The 16,275-nt window shown below is 37.5% G+C and overlaps 1 protein-coding gene across 1 annotated transcript; it reads right to left on the bottom strand.

Annotated features, from left to right (window-relative positions):
• Window positions 1-9,431: 9,431 nt before the first annotated feature.
• On the bottom strand, window positions 9,432-14,754 carry rgs5b (regulator of G protein signaling 5b). Its single transcript, XM_053503016.1, has 4 exons — window positions 14,582-14,754; window positions 14,232-14,368; window positions 10,185-10,351; window positions 9,432-10,067 (listed from the first exon to the last, which is right to left on the bottom strand). The coding sequence occupies exons 1-4, from the start codon at window positions 14,737-14,739 to the stop codon at window positions 9,894-9,896; spliced, it is 636 nt and encodes a 211-aa protein (XP_053358991.1). The 5' UTR covers window positions 14,740-14,754; the 3' UTR covers window positions 9,432-9,893.
• Between the last annotated feature and the right edge of the window lie 1,521 nt (window positions 14,755-16,275).

Genomic DNA, 16,275 nt, shown 5'->3' with positions numbered 1-16,275 from the left:
TGTTTCAAACTGTTGCAATGGCCACTTCCAAATGGTTTTCTATCTCTCTGATGAGTTTATTGGTGTATAAATGTATAAAATGGCTGTAACTCCTGAATGGTTAATGCCACACTTGTGTCAAAAAGTTTTTTGTTTTTTTTCCGGAAAGTTGTTGCTCTTATATTTAGTATAATTTAAGTTTTGTTTGAAAATTAACATACAGAAAACAACAAATAGCAAAACAAACAAACAACAATTTTGTTCCAAAATTTATGGTCCCAGCTGTACACTGTATCTGGGATGCTTTAAAGCTTTCAGATGCTAAAAAATACAGCTACAGTGATACAGTTTTGGTTCTCGCTTTGACAAAGCCTTGAATAACCACTCTTTACAACCATGGTGAGCAGAAAAGCAGAACACAAAATGCTGCACCTTGATGGAGCAGAAGGCAGCATCAGGTTCCATCAAGTGTAGTGGTACACATACAGTGTAACGTACCTGTAAATTGGCCAAAAGTTTACGGACACCTAATCATCTGAGTCACTTCATTTGCTTACTGGATATTCCTTTCCAGATGTAGTCCTGTCTTTGCTGTTTTAATACGCGCCACGGTTATCTTCTTCCCATCAGATGTTGAATCATGGAAGAGAGGATTTGTGTTCATTCATCTACAAGAGCATAAGTTCCTTGAGAAGGCTGAAGATCCAGTTCTCAAAGGTGTTCGGTGAGGTTGAGCCAACCTTTTACACCATTGTCTTCCTGGAGCTACAGCATACAAAGACATTTCATACAGCTGTGTGCTTTAAACATGGTGGCAACACATACTGTAGTTTGGAGAAGAATCGTGTATGGGTGTAATGATCGGGTGTTCACACACATTTGGTCATATGAGTATCAGATATGAGTATGTCGAAAATGTCTCCCATGGTCATGGTCCTGCTAGAGCTTTACATGTACCCATGCCAATGCATGTCATCAAAAAGCAAAATGAATATCTGGTGAGCTCATAGTGAGTCAGTCCTGTCACAACAAACTGACTTTTGGTACTTGAACGACCCTGATGTTGTGCAATTTATGACTACAGTATAATCACTTTATCTAACAGCAGATCAACTGAGACTGAAGTGAAGATCAATAACTCAATACATTACTGTCACGGCTTAGAAATGTGAATTGGTCACGTCAGATAACATTACAGCTCATTGATTAGTAACACTCAGGGGAAAGCTGAGCCGTGAGAAATGGTTACACAGTAAGCAATCTAAAAAAAAACTTAAATGCACAGATAGGAAATTATTACTATATAATAATTATAAAATGTTTTTTTAAAACTAATTATACATATGCCTAAAAATGTATTACAGTGGTGTAAAAAATTATTTGCCCCCTTCCTAATTTCTTATTCTTTTGCATGTTTGTCACACTTAAATGTTTTTGCTCATCAAAAACCGTTAACTATTAGTCAAAGATAACATAATTGAACACAAAATGCAGTTTTTAAATGATGTTTTTTATTATTTAGGGAGAAAAAAAAAATCTACATGGCCCTGTGTGAAAAAGTGATTGCCCCCCTTAAAAAATAACTTAACTGTGGTTTATCACACCTGAGTTCAATTTCTGTAGTCACCCCCAGACCTGATTACTGCCACACCTGTTTCAATCAAGAAATCACTTAAATAGGAGCTACCTGACACAGAGAAGTAGACCAAAAGCACCTCAAAAGCTAGACATCATGCCAAGATCCAAAGAAATTCAGGGACAAATGAGAACAAAAGTAATTGAGATCTATCAGTCTGGTAAAGGTTATAAAGCCATTTCTAAAGCTTTGGGACTCCAGCAAACCTCAGTGAGCGCCATTATTCATGAATGGCAAAAACATGGAACAGTGGTGAACCTTCCCAGGAGTGGCCGGCCGACCAAAATTACCCCAAGAGCGCAGAGACAACTCATCCGAGAGGCCACAAAAGACCCCAGGACAACATCTAAAGAACTGCAGGCCTTACTTGCCTCAATTAAGGTCAGTGTTCACGACTCCACCATAAGAAAGAGACTGGGCAAAAACAGCTTGCATGGCAGATTTCCAAGGCACAAACCACTTTTAAGCAAAAAGAACATTATGGCTCGTCTCAATTTTGCTAAAAAACATCTCAATGATTGCCAAGACTTTTGGGAAAATACCTTGTGGACCGACGAGACAAAAGTTGAACTTTTTGGAAGGTGCGTGTCCCGTTACATCTGGCATTAAAGTAACACAGCATTTCAGAAAAAGAACATCATACCAACAGTAAAATATGGTGGTAGTAGTGTGATGGTCTGGGGTTGTTTTGCTGCTTCAGGACCTGGAAGGCTTGCTGTGATAGATGGACCCATGAATTCTACTGTCTACCAAAAAATCCTGAAGGAGAATGTCCGGCCATCTGTTCGTCAACTCAAGCTGAAGCGATCTTGGGTGCTGCAGCAGGACAATGACCCAAAACACACCAGCAAATCCACCTCTGAATGGGTAAAGAAAAACAAAATGAAGACTTTGGAGTGGCCTAGTCAAAGTCCTGACCTGAATCCTATTGAGCTGTTGTGGCATGACCTTAAAAAGGCGGTTCATGCTAGAAAACCCTCAAATAAAGCTGAATTACAACAATTCTGCAAAGATGAGTGGGCCAAAATTCCTCCAGAGCGCTGTAAAAGACTCGTTGCAAGTTATCGCAAACGCTTGATTGCAGTTACTGCTGCTAAGGGTGGCCCAACCAGTTATTACTGTAGGTTCAGGGGGCAATTACTTTTTTTTTACACAGGGCCATGTAGGTTTGGATTTTTTTTCTTCCTAAATAATAAAAACCATCATTTAAAAACTGCATTTTGTGTTTACTTGTGTTATCTTTGACTAATAGTTAAATGTGTTTGATGATCAGAAACATTTTGTGTGACAAACATGCAAAAGAATAAGAAATCAGGAAGGGGGCAAATAGTTTTTCACACCACTGTATTTATAAGCTGAATATAAATTTAGCTCATTTTATTTATGCACTACATATACAGCACTTTGTAATATTAAGAAAAGCTACAGCAAAATATTATAAAATAAATAAATACAAAAGAAATGGTTACATAGCTAGGAGGCACTTAATTAACTTTCTTCCTTATTCTAATCCTCAGTTTGAACTTTGAGCAGATAATTTTGACTACATGCATAAATGCATAAGTTGCTTCCATGTTAATGGGTGATTAGATATTTGAATTAATGAGCGGCTGAAGAGGTGAACCTGATGAAGTGGCCGAAGAGTATATTCCTAAAAATGAACTGCGATTAATATATAACTCTTTTAGAAATGAAACAAGTGAGTATGGTACTGTAAATTAGGTACAGTAACAGGAATTCTTCCATCAATCATTCAGTCATAACTTGAGCAGGATGTAACTAATTCCCCCATGAACATGGTGTCATCTTTATGTCCCGCTGGTTTGGATGAATCCACCATGACCGCTCTCATGCCTCGTGACACACTCTGGTCCAAATCTGCGTCATCCGACCAGACTGGGATATAAATACACACACAGTCAAAAGCGGGACTGCAGACATTGCTCCATGAGGAAAATGTTTCACAAGATGGGACAGGAAAGGCCTCTTGAGAACACACTGCGCCCTCTTCTTGGGCTTTTATTATGGTGTTATTTAAAGGAGGAGGTGCTTCACAGTGGATTTTTTTCCTCCAGTTAGGGGGGTTAGAGAGAGAGAGAGAGTGAGAGAGAGTGAGAGAGAGAGAGGTGAATATAAATAAAATATAGAACAAGCTAATCATATCCTAATACAGTAGTTATATAAAAGGGGTGTTTGATTCAAACCAGGAATTTGATTGTGCAGAATAACAGAACACATTTCTGAGAGTAAAAACTCCCTCTATTTCTCTATATAATCCTGTGCTACACTAATACACTAACCAGCGTTTCACTAGTGCTTGAATTCCATCAAGGTAGAAAGTTTTTTTTTCATTCCACCAGAGCTTCATATCTGAAACGCCGGACTCCCAGGAACTCCTTTAATGGTCGAAACATGTGCAAGTGGTGTTGGTGAATGCTTGTCCCACAGACAGATGGGTTGCTTCCATAAGTTGGACTTAATTCAGGATGGAAATTTTATCACGAGTCCCGGTTTAACCTGTGTCAAATGCACTTCATATAAACTATATTATTGAAGATCAATAACTGTTCAATTAATGTCTAATCAAATTAAGTGTAACTTATTTAGTATCTATCTATCTATCTATCCATCTATCTATCTATCTATCTATCTATTATACTTTTGGCCAGGAGTATATTTAGAGAGTGAAAAGACTACAGATACAAGAAAAGGTACAGAAAGAGAGACATAATAAGCAGAGACATGAATAGAAAATGGGCTGGGTGCAAAGGAGAGAATAATGATGTGAAAGAACATTGAGAGGTAGTTATGAAGGGACAGAAAGTGAGTGATTACGAGAGAGGTAGACGGAGGATAAATATACATGTGCAAGAAAAAAGAAAACTGAAAGTTTGTGACAGAAAATTACTGATAAAGAACACTTTGTGCAAAGATGGAGAGATTGTGAAAGAGATGGATAACAGAAGGGGTATTGTTCATCTGTTTTCTATTATTATTGTTCTCAGTTTTCAATATTTCTGTCTTTCCTGGTTCTCAGTTTTTCTCAGTCTGTTCCCATTTGCCATCCAGTCTGAACTTCATGCTGTGTTCATCATCTGCTGTGTGAGGTGACTATATTGTCTCTTCACACAGTATAGTTAGGACTGTGTCCAATGTGTGTCGGTACATGGATAATCCACTGGACAGCTGGGTGGAAATGGAGGATGAGTGCTCCTGGTCCTACCTTAGTAAAACCTTTCCACATGCTTAAGCAACAAATGGCACCATAAGTAGCATCACATAGGCTTTTTTCCCTTTTGCCTCCACGAAAGCTATATGGCCTGGCAAATTTTTTAAAGGCGTGTTTTGTTGATTTAATATTTAACCAAGTTAGCTTGTTTGCTTCAGTGCTAGATCCAGGCTGAACTACTGTTGGTGATTAAGGTAACTGTCTAAGGAGAAAGTCCAATTCAATTGGTCACGGCTGTGGGTTACTGGGTTACTGCTTGGAAGGTTGGGAGTTTAAGCCTCAGCACCACCAACTTGCCACTGTTGCGCCTTGAGTAAGGTCCTTAACCTTATCTGCTCCAGGGGCGCTGTGTCCTGGCTGATCATGCGCTCTGACCACAGCTTCCTAACTAGGATATGCGAAAAAATAATTTAATTGTGATCCAACAAGTATTTAAATAATTATTACTTGTTAATGTACAGGACATTACTGCATCAGTGGCATGGAGGTGATTAGCCTGTAGTACCGATGACATGTTATTGAAGACCAGGTTGCTTTGATAGCAGCCTCCAAATCATCTGTATTGTTCGGTAGGCTGTTTCTCACCTTCCTGTGGACAAAACCTCATGAATTACTATGCGATACAGGTCAGGTCAGCTGGTTGACCAATAAAGCACAGTAATATCATGGTTAACAAACTAGTTTTGGCACTGTGGGCAGAAAATCTTACTAAGGTTTGTAAGCAGCAAGTCCTCTAAAATCTCCTGGCTTTGGACTACCAGCAGATGACATGGCACTCCAAATCATCACAGACTGTGGAAACTTCACACTGTACACTCTGTGATTTCCCCCCAAAAAATGCAAAATTGACTTTCATCTGAAAAGAGGACTTTAAACCACCAAGAAATTGTCTGGTTCTTTTTCTCTTTGGCCCAGGTAAGATGCCTCTGCTGTTGTCTTAGGGTTAGGAGTAACTGGGGTAAAAGTCCATTTCCTCAAGACGCCTGTGCATGGGGAATCCACTTTATTGCTACTTTTGTAAATTGGCTTTGCTTGACAATTGTCTTAAGGCTGCGATCATCCCTGATTCTTGTGCACCTTTACCTACCCGTCTTGCCCTTTCAGTCAACTTTTCATTATTATGCTTCAACACAGCACCTTCTGTGACGTTCCCTCCTTATAGAGGGTGTTGATGATCATCTTCTAGACAACTGTCAAGTCAGCAGTCTTTATATCAAATTCAAATTTTATTTGTCACATACACAGTCATACACAGTATGATATGCAGGGAAATGCTTGTAAAAATATATACAATTATATAGTGTATACATGGTGTATTAATACTTTAGGAATCATAATCTTACTCAAACTTGAAATTAAATATTTAAATATTTTGAAATTTCAGATTTTCAGATTAAGATTTTTGTCTTTTAAGATTTTTATAAGCTGTAAGCTGTGAGCATTAAAATAAAACAAACAAGGCTTGAAATATTTTACTTCAGTGTAATGAATGTAGAATATATGTGATTTTGACTTCCTTAATTAAATAAAAAAAAAACTTTTTCGATTTTTATGAATGTTTCTCAGTGCCAGCATGATGTCAATCTGTCCTCATAGAAGACCTCTAATTGTGCATTTGAGGCACACTGCGTTACAGCCCAGAGTGGCACAGAACACCAAAATCTGGACATTTTGTCTCATCCACCTAACACCACAGGAAGCGTTAAGCACCAAAAAAACAGAGACATAATTGGGACGCCAGTTCAAACCAAGAGGACACGCGTCTCCAAATCACTTGATCTCTGTGACAGCCGAATCATTTACTGTGGGTGCGAAACTCTTTTCTAACAGCAAGACTAGAGACAAACAGGTAAATAGGAACAGGTAAGAATCTGCTCACCAGTCCGTACTATGAGGTGATTCTGACTGACTTCTTTTTCATAACCTATAGATTTGTCAATTCACTAGTAAACATACTGTAGCTAACACTTACAGTAATTCACTAATAACACAAAGCTAGCATGTAAACTAATCGAATAGTAAAGCAAAGCTAGCACATAACGTAATTTACTAGTATCACAAAAACAAATTCGTTAGTAACACAAATCTAGCATTCAAACTAATTCACTAGTTACACAAGATTAAATTGTAAGCTAAATCACAAGTAATGCAAAGCTACAGTAGCACATAAACAAATTTATGCGTAACATAGAGCTAGCTTATAAACTAGTTCATGAGCCACACCAAGCTAGCACATGAAGTAATTTACCAGTATCACAAGGCTAGCAAATAACTACTTTATTAGTTACACAAGGATAGCATGTAAGCTAATTTACTAGTAATGCAAAATTAGCACAAAGGTAATTTACTAGTTAAACAAAGCTAGCACATAAACTAACTAGTAATTGACTGTACTAGTATCACAAGGCTAGGACATGGTCTAACCCACTACTAACACAAAACCAAATTTGTGGTAAATCTATAATTTAAATAATGTATAGTTATGTACTGTACTGTATTTGTAGCTAATATACAGTAGCTGTTTATCTAGCTTCAGTATAATAAATTCAGCTTGTTTGCTCAGCCTTTTGGTGAAGTAGAATCACACAGGAACTTTTTACAACCAGCTAACTTATAAAATTAGCATGGCTATGATAGAAAGAAATGTTACATACAAGCGTATTTTGGTCAGTTGTGCAGGTATATGATGCTGGTATACAGTATGATGATATTACAATGAGATTTTCTGAGGAACTGTAATGTCGGCTGCAGCATGTGCCAGAAGAAAAAAAAATCAAGACAGAAGAAAGCTAAGACAGCTAGCTAGACGTAAATAAAGGTGCATTTGATGTAGATGCTAGCTTTGTGCAGGTTTTTTTTTTTTTTTTTCGCTGTAAGTGGTAGAAGGTCCCTGAGCCACCAGGGGGCAGTATACGAGTCCAGGATCTGTCAAGGTCTATCTGGGGTTGTGACTATTGGTCAAATCATAAAACAATTCAAGAGGAATGGTGTGGTCAAGTTTTTTTTTTCCTTGGGGCGAAGATGATGACGACCTACAACTAACCATATAAAATAAATGCGAAATATATACCATTTTAAGAACAGTTTTATTAATAAAATGCAAGCTTAATTAAATCGACTTGAAGCCATAAAAACAAAACATATGCACTTAAACATGCAATTGTCAAAACTATCATTTGATTCTTTTCATAAGAGTAAAATAAAAATCTACATAAACAGCAGTAATGAAATAATTAAATTTAATAGTAGTTTTGTATGAATATGCACCAGTTTTTACTAATTACTTTAGAAATAAAAAAAAAATAGGAATAAAAAAATTAATTTTTGACCATTTCGCACCCTAGCATGTAAGTAAAACCACAAAATCAAATGGAAAAAAAAAAAACCTCTTCTTTAAATTAAGAATGAAATTACACAAATTGGAAATTGGGAAATTTTTGAAATACAGTATGTCAAAAACTGTGCTTGAACCGTTCTCTTGGCCTTTACGAAAATGATGCAAACTTGCGTGAGCTTGTGAGCGGCGCGTTACAATATAGACTTCTGATTGGCTAATCGACATTATTTATAATTCGTAGATGATCATATGTAGCGAGTTTTAATATTTCATTTCATGACAAATTTTACATAATACACAGCGGTATTATTCTAAAGGGGATGGTATGGGGGATGGTGGTTTTTACAGAGGGGATGGTTTTTGTCATTTTTTGTATATCCCTCCTCAAATCGAGCCCGGGTTATGACCAGATTTCAGATTTGGTAATTCAAATATGCATCATTTATTGTGCACGTATGTTTTTCTAAGCTCCTGTTTATCCCTTATAGACTCTTCACTTTAAGTGTGGACCTGCACCATCTGAAACTGACCCCGGATCAGAGTGCATAGATGATGGAGGATGGTGTGACTCAATGTAGATCCGTGGCCCTGTCTGAGCTGAGCGTTTAGAAGAACAAAAGCTCTGTGCAGAGCGTGGTTGGCCGTCGTCATGGAGATCTAGCTTCCTGCTCGATGATGCCGGAGAAATGAAAAACACGCACGGGAAGGGGGCTTACAAATGACTCTTTATCTCACAGGTGGTTGCAGTTTACTCGTTTGCGCCAGTGGTTTCAGAACTGTATTCCTAATGACGCACATGACATGGTGTAACGATGTGAGAGTGGGATGTATAGATATATGGGTGAGACAAAGAAATGGCCTTCAGGCTAGAAGGTTAGAAGTGAGTCAGCCGGTAAACGAGTAGTGAAGGCAAACGCACTGATCTAATAAGGAAACAGCTAGTTTTGAGTCCTTTTTGTAGGACAGGAGGTTTCCTTTGTGTATTAGGCGACTTTTCTTTTCAGATCATATAGAAAAACAACGTCCCATACTCTCTTGTAAGGAGTAGGAGCATAATGAGTATACTGTACAACTCTTTTCTGCACAGTTCATTTAGAGATCATATATATATTTATTTCGTTTTGTTTTTAGATGTTCCCTATTAACAAACTAAGAATTATGATTATAAAATCTACAGTATTCTATACATTTAAAACAGTTTTTATATTATTGTGTCTGTTGAAGAAGGCTTAGTAAAAGTATTAGTGCTCAAAACACGTTGCACAGGATGTTAGATTTCATAATTTATTTCAACAAAATTCCACACATACATCATCATACAGTTTAATAAATAAAATAAATATATAACATTTACTGTGTATAAATTTTTTGTTCAATAAATATTAGTTCTTCAGATGACAAAACTATACAACATTGAAAACATTGTAGGATTTGTCAGTTTCCTTGTGCAAAAGTGTGCTCACAGTTTAATTCCAGTGTTTTTTTTTTAAAATCTTTTTCTCCAAGTTCAGCATTATGATTGATGACCTCTTACTGTTGCTTCTCTCTTGATATCCTTCAACAATTTGTTCCTCATTAGTTCCCGGCACCTTTCAGACTGTTACTGTATGTTGCAGTTCCACACTGATATCTTCGTGTCCACCTCGGCCATTGAGACGGCGTTCGTGCGTTTGAAGATCTGCTTCAAGTGTGTCCAGTGGTTGGAGACAAGTTCAAAGCTTTGCTTGTCTGCTAAGCTCCATGTAGAGCGGAGATTTTAGAAACCGAGGGTAGCAGTCCTTCTCCATGAGAGTGTAGATCTTGCTCTGGGCCAGATCAAAGCACGAGACGGTCGGCTGCTCCATGTTGCTCTTTGTGGCGGTTTTCGTCTCGTGATCGAGATTCACCTGAGGAACAAGAGATGGAGGTAATGTTAGTGAAAAATGGCAAGAGAGATTTTGAAGGAAATAATAGTAGTTTCTACATGTTTTGCACAGAGTATATCTTGCTTGTTGGATAGTTACCTCTCTTGGTGCGTCGCTGTCAATGAACTCCTTGTAGATTTTCTTGGCTTTGGAGGACAGTTTGGAGGACGTCTTTGTGTTCTTGTAGTCCTCACAGGCGAGGTAGAAGGCGATGTTTTCCTCGCTGTGCTCGGACAGCAGGAACGCTCGGAAGGCGCACAACCCATCTAGATGCAACACATAGACAATTCATTTAGATAAGAACCAAGGAACGGTATGGAGCACTGCAGTCGCTCACGGTAATCTCTACATCTTTGGTTTCGATTTAAAACTAACCTTTGTGAGCCAGCAGATTCTGTAAGGAAGCTCTCCATGTGAGCGTGTCGTCCGTCCTCAGCTTGTCAGTTTTGTTGAGCTCCTGCTTCTGCAGGAAACTTCCCAAGCGTGCCTTCAGCTCTTTAACTCTGTGAAAGATGAGAAAAGATGATTTTAACTTAAAAATCTAAATTTTAAACAGTATATAATGTCACTGCTTATATTTACACCTGTACATGCGACTATTTTCTATAACAATGCTAGCAACGATCTGTTAAATAACTGTTCAGTGAAACATTAAATCATGACAATAAAGCTAATAATAATAATAATAATAATAATAATAATACAAAGAGCATAGATAAATGCACCGTACCTCTCCAGGCAGGTTACTGGCAGCGATTCCAATCCTTGGCACATTTTGCTCTGATTGTCTGAGTCCCAGCTGTGTGCTGTACACTTGAGTGTGTTATTGTGAGAGTTCAGATTCTGACCGAAAGCCAGCAGCACGCCGCTATTTATACCACAGAGCATCCTTGTCCTCAGCCAGTCAGGATGAAGTGGGAGGCGTTTCATTCTCCAGAGCTCAGCAGTGAATCATTTCCAGTAGACGCCATTGACTCTGAGGTTCAAGGTAAAAAAAGAAAAGTGGAAAAAAAAAAAATAATGCGTCTAGAGTAACTGGGCACAGGAAATGGAGCAATGTAAGACAATTAGCTGAAAGCAAATGCAGAAGGGAAACACTGAAAACAAAGGAACACTGATGTGGGAGTCATTGCGAAATTTAATCGCAGACAGGAATTCAGCAGAAATAAAAAACAGATAAATATTATCGCAACCGCTGTTAATTGAATTAACTGTGAAATCTGATTCAGTTCTTATACCACAGAAGTGCTGAATAATCATTAGGATTTTTATTGCGTTTTCTAAACACAATTAACCCACTACACAGTTAAACTATTGCATTAAACAAGAAAAACGTTGCGCTACATGAACCGACAAAGGAGGACATAAATTACAGAGGATTTACATTTAAACAAATAACTCAAGGACATGCTGTTAAATATGTCAGCTGGTTCATTCTAATAGCATTTCTAACCCCGTTCAGGATTGTCCTGTTATAAAAGACTATCACAAAATTTTCCTGCTAATTAAAAAGGCTAAATTAGCTCATGTTATTTAGTATATACAATTATAGCTCACTAGCTTTAGGCTTGTTTTTTACTCTTTAGCTGAAAAGACAATAGTTACCTGTCTGATCTAATTACTGACCCCGCCCCAAAATATCCTACATATGGATTAAAAAAAAAAAAATCTAACATTCGTCTATGATAAAGGTCTAAGTGTTGTCTTTGAATTTATTTCATTTTTTTTAAAAGTTTGTTTCTGTTTGGTGAATGTGCTTAGCCATCAACCTAGCTTGCTAGCTGGGTCCTAATCGTTGGCATTACAAAACGTTTATATTAGAACTGTTTTAAATTCATACATGTTTATTTATTTAGGAATAAATAATAAAGTTGATTTAGAAGATTAACGAATGTGACAATCCTGGTAGATTCTGTACATTACCGATTTGTCTGCTTTCATGTGTCTGCTACCATCTGAGCGATGTCTGTCTGGGGTTTAAAAATTTTTTAAAGTCTATGCAAACAAAATGGTTCTTGGGACAAATTGAACTTTTTTAACCTTAAGATATATTTCAATTTTATGGTACAAACCCAACACTGATGAACACTCTGAGACTCTGAGAACAACAATTCTACTGAGAAGCATGGTGCCGGTAGCATTATGTTATGGAATGCTTTTTACTCAGCAGTAAGATGTCTGAGACTAGCCAGGAATGAGAACTGATAGAAGAGCCAGACTTTCTTGCATTTTTACTGTAGTCTTGAGGAATATTCCTCCAGGCGTCCTGAGGGACTTTTTTGACTCTTTTTTTTTTTTTTTTTTTTTTTTGCCAGATTTTTGTCTCTCATTTTTAGTCCAGTCCCTGAAGAGTTTCAGAGGAATTTTTTTAATTTGTTAAGCCACACAGTGATCTATGATTTATTATAACATGAAAAACTTCATCTAACATAAGGCATGATCTAGTGAGAAACAGGTGCAGATGATGACAGATGATCAGGTCGGTGATTAGTGTACTGGTGATGCTGAATGCTGAGTGGTTGGAACAGACGAGACGGGAAATGAGGTTGCAGCTGAGGCTGTTAAATAAACAACGACACTTTGCAGCCTGCTGCAGTAAAACATTTTTTTTCTCTTTTCTTTCATTTTATCTACATAATTTGGTTCAATTCAATATTCATAAATGGGGGTCAAGACTGTCAAACAGTGCTAAATTTAACTCGGAAAGTTTTTTCAAAGAAGCCAGGCCAGTAATATTATAAGGCAAATCCATGGTACATTACAAATCTGATAGAGACCTACAGTATCATGCTACTTTTAAAATGTATTATTCTTTCACATTTCTTATTTGTAATTGAAAGTAATGTGTTACTTTAAAACTAAAAGGTTGCTTTCTTGAATTCAGCAAAAACACCACAAACTCATCAATGACCTCCATGTAAACACTAATTTATAGTATGTATTGCACTCCCCCCCCCTTTTTTTCTGCTTATACATTTAGAGTTATAATTATAAATCATACCGTATTCTATACACTAAATAATTTTGATGTTATTATAATTGAATTTATGATGGCTAGTTAGTGCTTTAGTACTGAAAAACTGAATCTTGTTTTGTGGACTCACACTTGACACAAGGCGTCTGATTTTTTAATAATTTATTATAGAGATATATAATTTATTCCAACAAAATTTCACATATTCGTTCACATACATCATACAGTTTAATAAATAAAACCAATATATTACATTTATATAAAACTTTTTTTCAATAAATATTGGTTCTCCAGGTGAGAAAACTAAAAAAACATAAAAAATCAAGGACATCATAGCATTTGTTACTGTTTCCTTGTGCAAAAGTGTGCTCACAGTTTAATTCCAGTGTTTCTTATTTATCTTCTTTTTCTTTATCTCCAAGTTCAGCATGGTGATTGTTGACCTCCTATTGTTAGTTTTTTCTCCTGATATCCTTTAACACTTTGTTCCTCACCAGTTCCTGACAGCTTTCAGACTGGTATCTGGCAGTTCCACACTGGGACGGTGTTCGGCTCAAGCTTGTATGTCTGAAGATCTGCTTCAAGGGGTTGAAGACAAGTTCAAAGCTTTGCTTGTCTGCTGAGCTCCATGTAGAGCGGAGATTTTAGAAACCGAGGGTAGCAGTCCTTCTCCATGAGAGTGTAGATCTTGCTCTGGGCCAGATCGAAGCATGAGATAGTCGGCTGCTCCATGTTGCTCTTTGTGGCGGTTTTCGTCTCGTGATCGAGATTCACCTGAGGAACAAGAGATGGAGGTAATGTTAGTGAAAAATGGCAAGAGAGATTTTGAAGGAAATAATAGTAGTTTCTACATGTTTTGCACAGAGAATATCTTGCTTGTTGGATAGTTACCTCTCTTGGTGCGTCGCTGTCAATGAACTCCTTGTAGATTTTCTTGGCTTTGGAGGACAGTTTGGAGGACGTCTTTGTGTTCTTGTAGTCCTCACAGGCGAGGTAGAAGGCGATGTTTTCCTCGCTGTGCTCGGACAACAGGAATGCTCGGAAGGCGCACAACCCATCTAGATGCAACACATAGACAATTCATTTAGATAAGAACCAAGGAATTACACAAAGCACTGCGTTCACACCGTAATCTGTGAATCTGTATCTTTGCCTTCAGGTTTTTGACTGACCTTTGTGAGCCAGGAGATTCTGAAAGGATTTAAGCATATCGTCCGTCCTCAGCTTGTCAGTTTTGTTGGACAGACCCATGAGATTGAGCTCCTGCTTCTGGAGGAAGCTTCCCAAGCGTGCCTTCATCTCTTTGACTCTGTGAAAGATGAGGAAAGATATTTTAGTTGATTTTAACTTAAAAATCTGCATTTTAAACAATACTGTATATAATTGTCACTGCTTATATTTATACCTGCACATGCAACTATTTCCTATAGCAATGCTGGCAATGGCCTTTTGAATATCTCATCAATGAGGACATTCAACAATAATAATAATAATACAAAGAGCATAGATAAATGCACCGTACCTCTCCAGGCAGGTTACTGGCAGTGATTCCAATCCTTGGCACATTTTGCTCTGATTGTCTGAGTCCCAGCTGTGTGCTGTACACTTGTGTGTGTTGTTGTGAGAGTTCAGATTCTGACCGAAAACCAGCAGCACGCCGCTATTTATACCACAGAGCATCCTTGTCCTCAGCCAGTCAGGATGAAGTGGGAGGCGTTTCATTCTCCAGAGCTCAGCAGTGTTTCATTTCCAGTAGACGCCACTTATGGTGGTTCAAGGTAAAAAAAAAAAAAAATTAATTAATTTAAAAAAATGGAAAAAATAATAATGAGGGGTTTTGATTAGGAAATGTACAGACACAAGATTGATGGCTGAAAGCAGATGGAAAACATCGTTAGAAAGAGACTTCAAAGGAAAATTGATGTCCTGAATGCAATTATATGTCAAATCAAATCTGTACATGCAATCCCCGAAACAGTATCTTAAGCACTATGAGATCCATTTTGAATAGATTTTTGGATACTTTTTTTTTTTTGTACATATATTTACATAAGATGCATTAAAAAGGAAAATCTCAAGATGAGATGAGATGGGATAAGAGATTTGCTTTCTTTCTATTAATAATGCTTTGGAGAAGACGATGATGATGTAAGCAGGATGTTGTGAGTTCAAGTCCCAGAGGTTGGGGTTTTGAGACGCTCCACTGCTCAGTATGTAAATACAGTATATTAGATGTATGTTGTTGGATGTTTAGTTTAGTTAAGTGTCGCACACCCATGATTCCACAGAATCCTGAGTAACAGGAGACCCAATGTTGGAGACAGGAATCGAGGATGTTAAACGTGTACAGTAAGACTAATAATAATGCTAATGATGTAAGCACGCTCATGATGCAAGCACGCGATTCTACTTGGACAAGCAGTTTAAGCTCTGCACAGCTTTATTATTAGTTTGATATACTGTAATTGAATCCTAAAAGCTGCAGTAATAATAAGTATGTTTTAGTACCATAGTTTTCTTTTTATTACCACAGGTGTTGATTACAAATTATTTTAGGTGATACTTGACTAGATTTCTGTTATGAAATTTTCAACATTTTGTACTTGCAACAATATCATGTATGTAATTAGTTAACTTAAACTATGGCATTTGGCACAACTTACATGTATTATTATTACGTGTATTATTTTTCTTTTTTTCTCTTTTTTTTTTAATACAACTGAGCAGATTAAGATTAAGGGCTTTGCCCAGGGGTAAACCAATGACAGCTTGGAAATTGACCTCATGACCATGTGATTTTGGTAGTCCAGTGTTTTACCGATGAGCAACCAATGCCTCATAACTACAAATGGATGTTTGAGGGCATAATATGTGTATATATCCACTATAAGAATAAAAGTATTTGGCCAAACCTGTTAATTAATGAATCCAGGTGTTTCAATCAGGCTGCTTATCTCCATTGGGGGACAATCTTAATGCTTCAGCAATCCAAGACATCTTGGACAATGCTACAGTATGCATCGACAGTTTAGTGAAGGCCTTTTTTTTATTCCAACATGACTATGTCCCAGTGCACAAAGTAGCAAGGACTATAAAGACATGGTTTGATGAGTTCGGTGTGGAGGAACTTGACTGGCCAGCACACAGAGCCCTGACCTCAACTCCATTGAGCGCATTGGGGATGAACTGGAACAGAGATTTTTAGCCAGGCCTTCT

Source organism: Clarias gariepinus, chromosome 1 (genome assembly GCF_024256425.1).
Source record: "Clarias gariepinus isolate MV-2021 ecotype Netherlands chromosome 1, CGAR_prim_01v2, whole genome shotgun sequence".
NCBI lineage: Eukaryota > Metazoa > Chordata > Actinopteri > Siluriformes > Clariidae > Clarias > Clarias gariepinus.
This window is presented reverse-complemented; position numbering and strand designations above follow the sequence as displayed.

Bases quoted from the DNA above. Each gene is read 5' to 3' on its own strand.
- rgs5b (XM_053503016.1), bottom strand. From the start codon at position 14,739: ATGCTCTGTGGTATAAATAGCGGCGTGCTGCTGGTTTTCGGTCAGAAT. The intron at 14,369-14,581 runs GTACGGTGCATT...CATCTTTCACAG, and splicing joins CCAGTAACCTGCCTGGAGAG to AGTCAAAGAGATGAAGGCAC. The intron at 10,068-10,184 runs GTAACTATCCAA...CTTGTTCCTCAG, and splicing joins ACAGCGACGCACCAAGAGAG to GTGAATCTCGATCACGAGAC.